The 15,331-nt window shown below is 38.8% G+C and overlaps 1 protein-coding gene across 2 annotated transcripts in view; it reads left to right on the top strand.

Annotated features, from left to right (window-relative positions):
• bcl11aa (BAF chromatin remodeling complex subunit BCL11A a) overlaps window positions 1-13,252 on the top strand; it is a 51,090-nt gene extending 37,838 nt beyond the window's left edge. For both annotated transcript variants that reach the window (XM_044135677.1, XM_044135676.1), the window contains exon 3: window positions 8,406-13,252. In XM_044135677.1, coding sequence (XP_043991612.1) covers window positions 8,406-10,642 — 2,237 coding nt within the window. In that variant the 3' untranslated portion in view covers window positions 10,643-13,252. The remainder of the gene's footprint in view (window positions 1-8,405) is intronic.
• The last annotated feature ends 2,079 nt before the right edge of the window (window positions 13,253-15,331 follow it).

Genomic DNA, 15,331 nt, shown 5'->3' with positions numbered 1-15,331 from the left:
ATTCAGAGCCACAGTAACCACAAACAATCTCAAGCTATGTTTTAAAAACCTTTGATCAGTGTAAATGCATTCGATTTTAAACTAGAGTTGATTAAATCCAGTGTAAACTTATTAAAATAAACCCGGATAATCTTTTAGCTCTGAAGCAAATGCTAACATTAGCATTGTTCGTGGACAACTCTTTAAAGTTCTTGCAAGTTATTCTTGTCAAAAGCTTATCGTTTCCATTTCCTATAAGTGACAATCTCTCAAAGCAGAACTTATTGAATTGTAAAACTGCACTTATTTCTAATTAAAATGATGTCTGTCTGTAGTTGATGTTTATCATTTCAGGCACCCAGAATGCTTCCTTTGAAAGAACTCATCAAACAGTCCTGAAAGCATATTTAGGGGCTGCAATAAAAACTTCCTCATTAATAGCAAAATGCCATTACATTCACAATAAGACCCTTCTGCTGTTGATATGATGATCAGGATGGGCTGAAGGAGTTTTAATGTGCAGATCTAGTGAACAGTTGAATCAGACACAGTGTGATGAACAGATGTCATTGTGAGTTTTGCAGCAGTAGTTACAGCAAAACAACCCGACTCCTTAAACAGTGTTTAAGATCAGTAATTCGCAATAAAAATGAGGTGAAATAAAGTTTGTCGATTTGTGGTTTAATGCCAGTTCTCTAGCTGAGTCACCACGCTCACATGCATTGTGTGTGTGTGCGTGTGTGCGTGTGTGTGTGTGTGTGTCAGGACCAAGTCTACTCTCCCTCTTTCTATGTTCACATAAGTGGTGTAATTTGGACGCTCTGTAATTTCACTATGGCGGTTTGGGGTTAAGTGAATGCTGTCCCTGCCATCATGACTACCGGTCCCCCAAATAAACACACATGTACGTTCACACACACACTACACTATTTGACTACGTCTATAGTTTAAGGGGCCGAGTTGTTTCATTTGGACAAACTTAAAAAAAAAAAGACGGAACTGTTTGTATGAGAGGTTGTGTGTTTATGAGAGCTACAAAGAAATGGAACAAGAAGAGATTGTCACATTATTTTTTGGCCAACAGACGTGCACACACTCATAAGTAGATTGGTAAGAGAGTTGCAAATAGCACAGTCTGTAACGCAGCAGGGGTTCAAAACACAGACACAGAAGGTATTGATATATCACACACACACACACACACATGCAGAGACAGACTGTATTGATATTCTTGCTCATCAGCCCGGACTGCATGGCTGTTTAGCAGCACCACGCAGACACACACGTCCAAACGCACCTCTGCGCTCGAACACAGCATGTAATCAGAGAGCAAGTCGATAATTCATTGTTGTCTTTGGTAATCCAAATGCGCTCAAAGTTCTTTTCTTCCTGGACACTCATTTTTCAAAAGTTTTTTGAAGCCGATTGAAGTTCAGCTTGGGGGTTTTCTGTGGTGACAGTATTGTTGATGTTCCTGTTGATTAAAAGTCTATAAATCTGACAAATCCACCGCTGACTGAACCGCGTTCTTTTGAAGATAAAAATGCATTTTATTTCTTTTTGTTCGATTGCAGGAACAAAATATTGGTCTTGTGGTTTTTTTTAAACTACATCAAGATGTTCTTTTGACAGTTTTCATAATTCTTTATGATTGCACAGATGTATCCTGGTCTAAATCATGTTTTCATTTTTATACTTCTGGTTTAAGGTTTGAGGCTTATATACATTCCTTGCTGTTGTTGTCGAATCATTCCTGCAAGTGTCCAACAAAAAAGAGATAAACATATCACTCTGGCATTTAAAGACCTTATCGTTCTCAGATGGACAATAGCAGCAGAGCCACAAGCTGAAAGGAAAGTTTAAGATGATGTCTGATAAGAGACAGAAAAAGTTCTGAAACATTTCACGGCATTTTTAAAAGTACATGAAATGACTCACTTCAATTAACGTATAAATATAACTAATTTATTACAAATTTAATCTCCAGCTCTTTTCAGTAGAACCCAGTTGTGAAATCTAGTTACAAAATGCCCAATGTGGTCAAATTCCGACCATATGTGTGTCATTATTTTGATATAGACTTAAGTCGAATGTCATTTAGGCGCGATCAGGTTCATCGTTGTGCTCAAACGAAAGCAGCTGAACAGAAGCCCAATCCTTCTGACTGCAAACTGAGGAATTCAGACTTTTCTCCTCAGTCATTTTCAGTGTTATTTGGTAGTTATTGTCTACCACTTTCCAGTATTCTTTGCATCAACGCTGTCATATTTTTTCTTAAAATGGCTGTGTTTGAGGAAGTTGCTTTGATCTGGCCAGTAATAGAGGCTGATTTCCCTCCAAGCGGAGCACTGGTGGCTTTTATTTTTCTTTTTTAGCATTTTCTCTCGTGTTGTTATTTGATGGCGTCGCTCTCCTCGGCGAGCGGACAGCACACCAGCTGCCACTGTTTGCATTCCAATTGTTTGCTGTCCAGTTAGGAGGAATGCTTGAACATAGAGGGAAAATAATTGAATGAGGAGGACTGTGCCGATCAATTTCCTCTGGACTGCAAAACAACTTTTCATAGTGGGAGATTTAACTCTACATTCTCTTTTATCACTGTAGAAAGTCAAGTTTTCATCCCAGATTTTATAATAGCTATTTTCTGACATTTTATCTTGATTTCAAGTCATTTTCTACAAAGATGCATGCATTTAATTGATAAAGCTAGTAGAAATAACACATATCTCAAGACATAAAAATAGTTTTGATTATGGATGAAACTGTCCTCATGACACCAGTCGTGTGCTTTAGGAGAGCAATAACACTGTGGAAAGACAATAAACATTGTACTTTAATGGTTCATGATGGCAGGAGGACTCAGGAATGCTGGGTTAAAATATAAAGTAATGCTGAAGGTTTGTAACTTTAAACTTTTGGCCAAGGTTTTATAACAAAATAGTTTTCTTTTGCACAGTAGTTCTCTTAGAGAAGTATGTTGTTAATGCAGTAAGGAGAGGCATGTATATTTACTTATTAATTTTTTAATGTATTTGTTTATTTCATTCGTTAACTGTTTGAAATTATAGGAAATTATAGTTTATATAATACAAATAGTGAATAGTTTACACTTGCACACTAAATTAGTTGTAACTCTCCACTTTTTGTATAAATACATGTGCTAGCATCAATTTTTGTTTTTTTAATAGGAGCATCTGAACTAAAACTTTTATATCATTTTGTATTTTAGTGTTTCTTTCATTTGCTATAATAATTGATTGTCAGTCATTTTGTTTTACAGTCAGCACCAAAGAATACAACATAAATTTAAATAAATATTACAAAGGAGTTGTCAGCAATGATAACAGTGTTTCTTTGAATAAAATGTTTTCATTTTGCATTAAGATGTGAGCTAAATAAAATCCTAACAATCCTTCAAAACAAACATGATTATCTTAATAAGAATGATCTCAGACAAAATAACCTTGAGTTATTTTCTGCTTTTGTACTCAAGTTTTGACTGTACAGCTAAGCTTTTCTTTTCTATCAGTGACTTGTTCATTCAGAAATGGTCTGCTAACATGAATGTATGCCTAAGGGCAAACTGAGGACAATAGTAATGCCAATACAAGGAAAGTCTGAACATGCTGTAGTTCCAAAAAATCCCGTAAAACTCTGAACAGAAACAGGAATGTCTGGCCTGTGTTGGAACTGCCTCCAAACCTTTTGTCTGCAATGTATCTGCAAGAATTTACGGATAGTCTTTTGTTTGTTTCATGGTATAAAAACTTTGTAAGTAATACAAGAAATTCACAACATAATCTAATTGCTTTTAAAAAATAAACATTGATTATTTCAAATTACAGAACAGTTATCTCTAACATTTATTTTGATTTTGAAGGGTAGACATAATTAAAAATGCAGAAAAGTTTAAACTATATAGAACACTGTTATATATAGTTATAGAACAGTGTTGGCTTAATAAGAGTGATGAGTGGCATCTGTTTAGTTTTCACACAAGGCCTCTCCGATGAACAATATTTGCAATATACACTAGCAGTCAAAAAACTGTAGCTGAATGGAAGTGCACAGCAACAAGTTGGGGAAGGGCAGCCCTCCTTTACAGTACATCTCCTGAACACCCTGGTTGCAGGTTCTTTTTATCTTTGTTTAAGGACTTTGCAAGGAACATTCGATGGAAAAAGTTAGCAGTCTTGATTTGTAGCTTTTTAAAATCTTGACATATATTAACATCAGGAATCGGCTCATATCTGTTTTTCCTGAAAACCAGGAGCTTAGATGGAAATTTAATTGATTGCAATAAGGTACTTTTTCACCTTAACCCGTGGTAGAGATATTGCATTGCTGCATGGTGAAAATCCACACAAGACAATAAGTAGGAATATTAAAACAGAGGAGAGAAAAGAACATTTCTACAGAGAAAGAAACTGAACTGAGATGGTGGAAAGGCCAATGCAATAGTTGCAGGACTGTCCTGTGGTAGCCAAGACCTGGCATTGGTTTCTGTCTCCCAGCTGGTTGGAGAGGAATAATGGTGGCAATCCAGCTAATTTATAGAACAGAATGACTGGCTGAGGAACAGACAGTTATTCAGGCTGACGTTCCAAGGTAAATTCATTTAAAAAGAAAAAAAAACAACAATGTAAATGTGTTTTCATATAAAATATCTAAACAGGATTCTCCTGGATTTACAGGGACACGTGTAGTCACTAATTGAACAAGTAAAACTAAATGTACATTACATTTTAAGAGCCTACTTTTATTTTATTGACTATTTATAGTGTAATTCTATTAGCTCTGTTAACTTTATTGTTGCTACTGCTAAGGTGGCATATTTGAAAGGTAATTTGAATCTATAATTGAATGAATCCATAATTTTGCTATAATTTCTTGGTGAAGATGCATGGCCGTAATAAATCTATTTTGCGAGGTGTGTACTCTGTGTCCTCAGTGTGGTGCACAAGCTTTATTTCCGCCATTCGGACAGCCAAAGTGCTACATTTCCTTCAGAGTGGGATTGAAGGAGCCAGGGGATCCTGCTGCACACACACCCACGCATACACACACACAGAGGAGCTCTGAAACCTGAGCCAGGCTGCCTTACTGGCTTCCTCCTCCATCTAGCACCACATAAGTGTCCAGGCAATGCCCTTGGCTTAATAGGGCTTAATGCCTGTGCTTGTCACTGTAGCATGGCAGGTATTGAGTGTTAGGACATTTCTGAAACAGTGCTTGCGTGTGTTCTCTAGAGTCTCACTAGTGCCTCCAAAGCTCTGACATTTACCCCAGGTAAAGAACCGGATGCTATTATATACCCCTCCTTTTTTTTTGCCATCTCCATCTTTTCAGCCAGGCTCAAACTTTGGAGTTGTTAGAGGTATTTGTCACCTTTATTGAACTTAATCCAGAGGAATTACCACCGTCTCACTTCTGTCTTTGCCTTTCTTTGACTCCATCTGTCTTCATCTTTTGCGTTCTCACTTCATTTTTTTCTACCTTGGAGTGGTGAAGAGTTTGCCTAATGAAGTGGCTGATGGGAGTATATTACAGGGAGATAGAGTGGAGCGGTCGCCTACTCCAACATCCATTAACCTTACAGCTTCAGTCAGCACAGATTCAGTTCTGAGCTCTGAGTTGAGCTCATGAGTTGCACAGTCGTGGTCGAACATTTGTTTCAGAAACAGAGATGTGAAGTTATGGTTTATATCTCATGAATGGTATCAGTTTTGGTCACTCAATAAACTAGAAAACAATTGAAAGCTAAATTTATTTCAGACCAGTTTGAAAGGTGAAACCCAGTTTATAAAGATTTACTGAACCCATATAGATATCGTTATACAGAACTATAGAACGAAACCAAAGATCAAAACCTGTTTTTAGGTCCAAGCATTTGTTTAAGAAATAAAAATAGAACTCGTTGGTGCTCTTTTTTCTATAAATGTCCAGAAGTTTAGCTGTTTCTGAGATAAGTAGCATCTTCCTCTGCATTTTTGACACGTCTTCAGGTTCCTCTGTCGGTGCAGAACGTTTTGTCGACATTGTAGGTTTTGTTTTGGAAGACATTCACAAACGTAAATTTGCCAAGCCAAACACATTCTGTACTGGACAGAGACGAGGAACGGAGTGGATTTATTGATAGCCAAAGAGAACACAATTTGCGTTCATACGCTGTAAAAAAATACTTGCACTAAAAAAGCCGTGAAACAGCGAGGCCGCAAAAGGTAAAGCTTGTTATAGCGAGGGTTCACTGTGTTACATGAGACCAATAAATATTATTTAATTCCTCTGCCTAAAATATCATGGGGACTTAACTGAGCAAGAACAGTACACCACAACCCAACAGATCATTACTAAAGAAGCCAGCTGTCTGTTGTATCCAAAGATATAAATGAAAGTTTAGTGAAAGGAGAAAAGTGGTACAAAATGAAAGGTGATCATTTCTGGAGAGAATTACGAAGTCTGTTCAAGAGTCTGAGGGGCATTTATGTATAAGGCATGGACTGCAGCTTCTGTGAGGGCTTCAGGCGTATCTAGGACTGGGCTATAACTGTTGCAGTCCTGGGTTAAGCCACTCATGAAGCAGATAAAGTCCAAAGCATCTTACCTGATTTGCTCTGACCAAATCCTTACCAAGCAACTATTGACAAACTTTAAATAGAATGCCATTTTTGTAATAAACATTTCATAATTTAAAGCATAGTAAAATGCTAGCAGTATTCAATGCTAGCAGGAGAAATTAAATTTGGGTTTACATTAGCTTGTATGTGATTTTAAGTAGTAGAATTACTAGAATTTTTTTTAAAATTCTATTCTGGTCCTCAAATTAATGTTTCTCTTGGTAGAATGCCTAAAGAAAAAAATGGTTTGTCATTAACTTGTTGGTTTTAATGTTAAACTATGAACAAATTAGTTTTTTGTATTCAACTCAAATTATAAATTTACAACCACTGTCCATGACCAAATAAAAGGTTTTGTCAATTTAAATTCTTATGTGTCACAATTATAAAGATCTCTCGAAGTAGTAGCAGTGGAAAAAGAGAAGTGTGAGAAGAGCAGAGAGAAATAAAACCTCTCCTCTCCTGGGTTTCAACTAATTTTTAAGTGTAAAATATTTCACATGGACTTAAACTATTTTTATTTACTGTATACCACCTTTCATGGGTTAGAATCCATCTTTCAGAATGTAATGAGTATCTATTGATAATTTTACAATTATGAACATTTACATAGTGTTATAAATATTGAGTGTTTGTACTCACACAAAAAAGCTTTATGATGAATCATTTTCATTTTCTTTGGTGTGCATTTCAAAAAGGACCCAATGGATAAAGCAGTGATTCCATAGTGATTCTTTTCTTTGTAGAAACAAACTGGACTGGTATTTTAATAAGATCTTTTCCCAGACTTTGGTAAAATTGTCTCCTTTTTGCTTTTGATGTGCTTTTTCATTTCGTGTTAGCAAAAGTCGCCTCTGAACAGCAGCGACGGGGGGTTCGTTTGTCATCTAATCTCGTAAACGAACTGATGGCCGTCTATTCCGTCCACTAATGAGATTAGACACGCGTTGCGGGTCACACCACAGGTCATCGTTCCCGATGCCCCTACAAAAGCAATTATTGTTTTAAATGTTCCTCTCATCATCTTCTCAAAGTGATTGTGCATGGCTCGATGAGGGAGAAAAAAAAGCTCTGAGGCAGACAGAGAGCGTCAGAGTTCCTCTTCAGTCGGGAGCCTGAAAGTTTTCACACTCCTACAGTTTTAGCTTCCTTCAGCAGTCAAAGTTACCTATTTGGATGAGTCACTATATTTTTTGGATTAAAGGCATATGTAGTATGGATTTCAGTTGGTGCATATATTAGCATCTTCCAAGATTAACTATAAAGTATTGCACATATTTCATGGAGATGTTATGATTTTATACTACTAAAAATGGTTAGTAAAAACTAAAAACCCACTAACTTAAAGGACTTAAGAGGGTTTTTTTTCTTCAGTATGTCTCCTGGGTGTGTGTGCGTGTGTTTTTATGTGTGTGAAATCACCAACGAGTCTGTTTTGGTAGATCAGTAAGAAGTAACGGTCCACAGGGATAGCCTGCATCTTTGTTCTCCTGCTGACAATGGAGGACTCTCAGTCCGTCTAAAGGGAGAAATTATGTCCCAAAGCAGTCTGGGAGAAAAAGAGATACACACAGTACTTCTCACATGCTACTCATGTGGGGCATGACCTCAATAAGAGCTGCTGTTGTGTTTGCAAAGCCCTCAACACCATGTGGCAACCCCTTTTAAACGCTGTAACGTTTAGGCCTTAGGTCCTGCATTTTTCTACATTAAAGTGTTAAAAGAAATTCTGACCATTCTTCTTTCACATAGCAGTGTCCAACAAATAGCCAACATGTCAGTAAGTTCATTTCCTTTCTGTTCACACAGGTAAGGAGGAGCCAACCACGTATACCTGCACAACGTGTAAGCAGTCATACGGCAGCGCCTGGTTCTTGCTGCAGCATGCTCAGAACTCCCATGGCTTTCGAATTTACCTGGAAAGTGAACATGGCAGTCCCCTCACCCCACGCATGGGCGGGCCTTCTTCCCTCGGTGGTGGTGCTGACTGCCCTTCTCAGCCTCCCCTTCATGGCCTCCATTTGCCACCTGATGCAAGTCCTTTCAACCTCCTCCGCATCCCTGGCTCGGGCTCAGGGGGAAGGGACAGCGTTGGAGCAGGAGGTGCCATTGGATCTGGTGTTCCTGGAGGCCATCATCAGCGTTTCCCCCCAACACCTCCTCTCTTCAGCCCCCCTCCGCGAAACCATCTGGATCCCCACCACCTGAGCCCAGAGGAGCTGGCGCTGGCAGCCCACCACCCGAGTGCCTTTGACAGGGTGCTGCGCCTTAATCCTCCTCTGCCTCTAGACCCACCTCCGACAATGGACTTCTCAAGGCGTCTACGGGAACTGGCAGGCAACACCTCAGGGTCTACTCCCCCGCTATCACCCAGCCGGCCAAGCCCCATGCAGCGCTTACTGCAGCCATTCCAGACAGGGGGAAACGGAGGTGCAGGGGGAGCAGGGGGCAGCAAACCTCCATATCTTGCTACTCCACCACCACTACAAGGCTCGATGCAGTCGCCTGTGGGCTCACAAACCACTCCTCCAACCCCTCTCCCTACAGCAGGACCACCCTCTTCCTCCAACACCCAGTTGAAATCAAAGTGTTGTGAGTTTTGTGGCAAAGCCTTTAAGTTCCAGAGTAATTTAATAGTGCATCGGCGCAGTCACACAGGAGAGAAACCGTACAAATGTCACTTGTGTGATCATGCATGCACACAAGCAAGCAAACTGAAACGACATATGAAGACGCACATGCACAAATCATCCTCGCCAAACACGGGCAAGTCGGAAGATGGTCTATCAATCGCCTCATCCCCAGAGCCTGGCACTAGTGAGCATATAGGTAGTGCTAGCAATGCACTTAAATCAGTGGTGGCCAAGCTGAAAAGTGAAAATAATCGCATGTTACGAGAAAATGGAGAGGAGGAAGAAGAGGAAGAGGAGGAGGAAGAAGAAGAAGAAGAGGAGGAGGAAGAGGAAGAGGAGGAGGAAGAGGAGGGGGAAGAGGAGGAAGTACAGAATGGGGAGAGGCCTCCCAAGCGAAACAACAGCTATCACTTTGGACTGAGCCTGGAAGCAGCACGGCAGCATGAAAACAGCAGCAGTATTGGAAGTCGACTGGGTGGAGTGGCTGATGAGACGTCTATCCCTCGCTCACTGCCAGAGGTCATGCAGGGAATGGGTCTGGCCGCCAGCATGCAGCATTTCAGTGAAGCCCTCAACGCACACAAACGCAACGCCATGGCCCAGGAGAACCACCTGCACCACCATCTCAGCAGAGACCATCACCACAGTCGGGACATGTGCGATGGAGACTCTGTCTTGGAAACAGAACGTGTAGAGGAAGGCACTGTTTCTGCAGTAAATGGACGAGGAGTGTCTCCTCATGAATCTTCTTCAATTGGCCTCTCAAAGAAACTGCTTCTGGGTAGCCCCAGTCCACTTAGTCCCTTCTCAAAACGTATTAAACTGGAGAAAGAATTTGACCTGCCTACCCCCACAATCCCTAATACAGAAAACGTCTACTCCCAATGGTTGGCTGGCTATGCTGCCTCTCGACAACTCAAGGACCCCTTTCTCAACTTTGGGGATTCCAGACAATCGCCTTTTGCATCATCATCTGAGCACTCTTCAGAGAATGGCAGCCTGCGTTTCTCGACCCCTCCAGGAGAACTGGATGGGGGAATGTCAGGTCGCAGTGGGACAGGCAGCGGGGGCAGCACGCCACACCTTGGGGGTCCTGGAAGACCCAGTTCCAAGGATGGACGCAGGAGTGACACTTGTGAGTTCTGTGGAAAGGTTTTCAAGAACTGCAGTAACCTGACAGTACACCGGCGCAGCCACACAGGAGAGAGACCCTACAAGTGTGAGCTGTGCAATTACGCGTGTGCCCAGAGCTCCAAACTTACTCGCCACATGAAGACCCATGGTCAGGTGGGCAAAGATGTGTACAAGTGTGAAATTTGTCAAATGCCCTTCAGTGTTTACAGCACCTTGGAGAAACACATGAAAAAATGGCACAGTGACCGTCCCTTGAGTACCGAAATAAAGTCAGAGTAGAAGGCAGAACAATGAGACCTTTTCCTTTGCAACTGGGTTGCCAACAGTCAAGTGTTTATTCCTAGCCCCCTTGTAGATTTGCCCCAATCCCAACACTCCCCTTTCACCAACCTGGTGGAAGCCTAAGACCATGTGCTCTGCACCAGCACACCTTGTTTCCATTACCCATCGAATGCATGATCTGTATCGGGGCAATACTCTTGCATTGACGCAAAACTTCGAGCCTTTCTCTTGTGCAATAATTTACATGTTGTGTACTATTTCCTTTTATTGAGTTTTCTTTTTCCCCCCATTTTTAAGAATTAGTCAGCATGCATAGTATGTTTTTTGCTAATCAAAAAAGAAAAGAAAAAAAGAAAAGAATTTGTCCCTGGTTGGTTAGTTGTTGAGTAAATGTGTTGCTGTTTTTCTCTCATTCAGTTATTTTCTTTTTATTTTTTAAAAAGAAAAAAAGAGAAGAAAGATACATCCATGCTGCGTACATTCTGTAACACATATCATGTACAGCTTTGTTTTGTAACATGGAAAGTGAACAGTCTTTTTACTTGACCCTCTTTTTACTACCCTGGAAATGCACTTATCCTGATCTTTCTAAAAGATGACATGTTCACACAGGGTTTAAAAGAACAAAAAAAAAATCATGTATTTGGCTTGACTACTAAACTGAAAGTGATGACAGGCCTCAAATTTCTTTCAAAAAGACAAAAAAGTGTGTTAAGAACTCAATTTGTACTATCATTTGGAGGATTAAGGAAGAGTGCCTTTGATATTTCAAGACTGCATTGGCCATAATTTTATCTGGTTTAAGTTTGGGGTCACACAGACGAAGCTGAAAGAGTTAGACCACGCAGAAAAAGGTCCTTGCATCAAGCACCTGACGACTCAAATGGACAACTCATGATGAAACATCGAAATCATTATTTAGCTACATTTAACATGTTTTATAGGCTATCTATAATTGGAAATTTCATGACAAGCATGGTACAAGCAGTATTGTGAATATCTGAATTACTTGTAGATTTGTTTTTGGTATGGTGGAGCTTTTGAGAGAAAGGTAATCTATGATGAAATGTACAATCCTGAACTAGAGGGATGAGGCGCAGAGTGTCACATGTCTGCGTTAGCACAAACCTACAATGCTGCTTCAGCATGTCAGTGTGTGGAACAATGCATAAAGTAATATGTGAGCTCAAATTTAAGCTAACTTTACTTAAGAGCAGTGAAAAAAAAATACAAGCTAGACAGAAAGAAAGCAAAACAGAACTGGAAGCGACGTATGCTTTACGGGATACAAGGCAATGTTTTTCTCTTTACAACTCCAAACACGACCATCAGCAGAGGAAGAGACACTTGCAAAAACATATATCTGTGTTTTAGGGCTTTTGAAAAATCTTTAATGCTAACCAATATGCATACAGTGGCTCTTAAAACTGTTCACAGCTTTGTGGAAATGTCAGGTTTTTGTGATTTAAAAAATAATGTTACAAATCAATTTAACATGTTTTCCCACACTCAAAATGAAATTATTCCTCCACAATTCAACTAAAAAAAACAAACAAACCTTCTAGAATAAGGAAAAAGTGAAATCTGGACGTATACGTCCCTGAACTAATACTTCAATGAAGCATAATTTGATTAAATTTCAACATTCACTCTTTGGTTGGAGCCTAAAAGTGTCCTACATGCAGACTTTATTTTGGAAAAATACATTAAATCTCTCAGATTATGAGGCCATCTTCAGAAAACTCTTTTATTTTAAACAGCCCATCTCCATAACACAACCAGAAATTGGCAGAAATATTACTGCAGCTCCTTCAATGATGCTGTAGGCCGCTTGGCAGCCTCCCCAACCAATTCTTATCTTTTCTTACAATCCTTTTTAGGGTCCAATCCAATTTTGATATTCATGTTGTTCCATAATTGCTCAAGTTATTGATTACATTCTTTATTCTGTTATGGTGTATATAAAAGATTATTGGGAGCCATTATTACATCACCATAAACCATGGCTTTATTCCAAATGAATTTAACTGATCCAGATTAGCTTTATTTCTACTTTAGCAGATCCACCTAAACGATTTAAAGGTTGGAACATGAGAGGCAGCTAAAATGACATTTTAAATTTAAGGGTGTGAAAACTTATGTAATCAAATCGTTTCTTTATTTACTCTCCTAAATGATTTGTACATTTTTAGTTGAACTGAATGAGACATACCTCTGCATTAAAGATGGAAAAATATCTGAAAAATTGTATTTCACATTGGCGGTAATCACAAAAACCTGCTGTTTTAACATTGGTGTGTACACTTCTGTGAGTCACTGTAGGTTAACACAGGGCGTGTTATATTTCATTTTGGTTCATTTTCTATTGATTTTAAACCCAAAAGAGGCTTTTGTTTATTCAGTTTCATTCATGCTGTTCGATGTAAAGCACTACATGTGCATTGTCCCACATCCATGCAGAGATGGTACATGGACTGAGTCTACAAGCTGGATTTGTTTGACATGAAGTGCACTGTTTTCAGTTTTCCCAGTTTACAAGTTTATGCTGGAGGGGAAAATCTTTGTAATGCTGTCAGATGATGAGGATCCCTTTGTTTCAAGCAGTAAGAAAAAAAAAGAGACGCACAAAATCTTTTTGCAAGCAGCTTCATCACCCCTGACCTCTGTATCCCTGCCATTTCACCCATGACCGTTTGTTAACCCTGGAAACCCAAGAGCACATTTTCCTCCCAACTAACCACTGCTCCCACATAGTAGCAAACTAAATGCACTTCTCCTGGCTTTATTAACAACCACTTTTTTAAAAAGAAGTTGTGATTTATCATCATCTGAGCAAGTTGCTGCCTGGAAAACAGACACTCCGATCTTGTTGCTCACACCATCAGACTCTGTTTTTGTAGAACTTCTCCTTTAAACCCAGGCATAAATAGTACATTTTTTCACAAACAGAGCTATGCTATGTTATAGTGGGAAATGTTTAAAGTTTTGTAACTGCATCTCAATGGCATCCAATACTCCCGTCACAGTTTATATGAGGTGAAACATTTCAGAAACATTAGAAAAAAAAAGATTTTTTGTTTCATTTTGCTTTTCTTTTTCTTTTTTTTTTCTTTTTTGCCTTGGTTCTTTACGGCTCTTCAGGTTGAAATACAATTTGCATTGGGGAAAGGATTAAGATTATATATGGATATATAATAAAGAACTTAAAATATAGGAAAATGCACAGTCATGTCAGTTCCTATAATTAAACACATTTATGGTCTACTTTTTCTGTATTTCTAGAATTGTATTTGAATTCAATGTTCACTTAGAGTAGGCACTATAGTATTTATATTGAGGCTCGTATTTTTAACTGTTGCTTGTTCTCTCTAAAGGTATTTGCCATACCTGTTTTGGTAGTGGAAAAAAACCCAAGCTGCCACGGTATATTTTTTTAATTTGGCAGGATAATATAGTGCGAATTATTTGTATGTCTAAAGAAATAACATAAAACAATAAAAAAAGAACATCCCATAAAAAAGCAGCTAAAATGTGTGGCATTGGGAGGCGTCGCAGGCCATCAGATGGCTGCTGCTTTGGTTCCTGCTGTCCATAGAGGTGTTTGTACATATCTTCTCTGTTTCTTTTTTTTAAATTCGCACTTCTTTCTCCTCCCTCTGCTGCCATTCCTGTATGCAGTACTGAAAGCTGACGTTGACCTGTTCTGTTGTGTGCTTTTGTCTCTCTCACCTCTCCCACCTGACAACATTCCAACATCAAGAAGAGAGGAGGAAAAAAAATCTAAAGATAAAAAAAAAATGAATATGCAGTACATGGATTACTTAAAAAAAGTTAAAATAAATACATTTAAAAAGAAATAAAATGTTTTTGCATTTTCTTTTCCATTGCCAAATACTAAATGGTGCTTTATATTTAGATTGGGTGAATATACTTTCATATGCAAAGCATATTTAAAAATGACCAGGGGGATGTGGAGAAGCCTGCTTGAGTTGAGACTTTTTTTGTAAATGGCAATGCGGAATATTTTGTTATCAGCCTTTTCTATTCCTGTTCTGAGAGCTGTTTGTTGTAACTTGAACATGAACTTTATCTTTTACAATGGGAGCTACTATTTATTATTACCTATATGCTCTGTTCTGAACAGAGACATGGAATGGAGTCATATATTTTTGGTTTGTTTTTATTTTATTCTTTTGTTTTGGTTATACTATAATTTTATTATGTTTTCTTTTCTAATGGTGGCCAGTGGTCATTGGACAAAACAAGCTCTATGATTTCTGTTGTACCTGTTTGGGATCTCTGTTCAGTTGTATTGGGAATACCACTGTCTGTGTTTTCTGGCAGATGTCTGCATAATCCTGTTCACACGCCCATTTTGTCCCTTTATTGAAAAATGATTAATAAAAAAAGATGAAAGCGTAACTGGACTGCTGTCCATAGAGGTGTTTGTACATATCTTCTCTGTTTTTTATATATACAAACTGATCTCTTAAAACACATTTTATATACGTTTCAGTGTGACAATATGAAACATTTTCACATTTTCCAAATTTACAGTGCATGAGGTCATGTCTGATAAAAGAGTGTATGACATCTCTAAACTGTGACACTCATTCAAAGAAGTTTTTTTAACATTTCTACAAAATCTGTTAAGATTTTACAGCATCAGGTGAAAAATAGAAAAAT

Source organism: Gambusia affinis, linkage group LG13 (genome assembly GCF_019740435.1).
Source record: "Gambusia affinis linkage group LG13, SWU_Gaff_1.0, whole genome shotgun sequence".
Classification (NCBI taxonomy): Eukaryota; Metazoa; Chordata; class Actinopteri; order Cyprinodontiformes; family Poeciliidae; genus Gambusia; species Gambusia affinis.
This window is presented reverse-complemented; position numbering and strand designations above follow the sequence as displayed.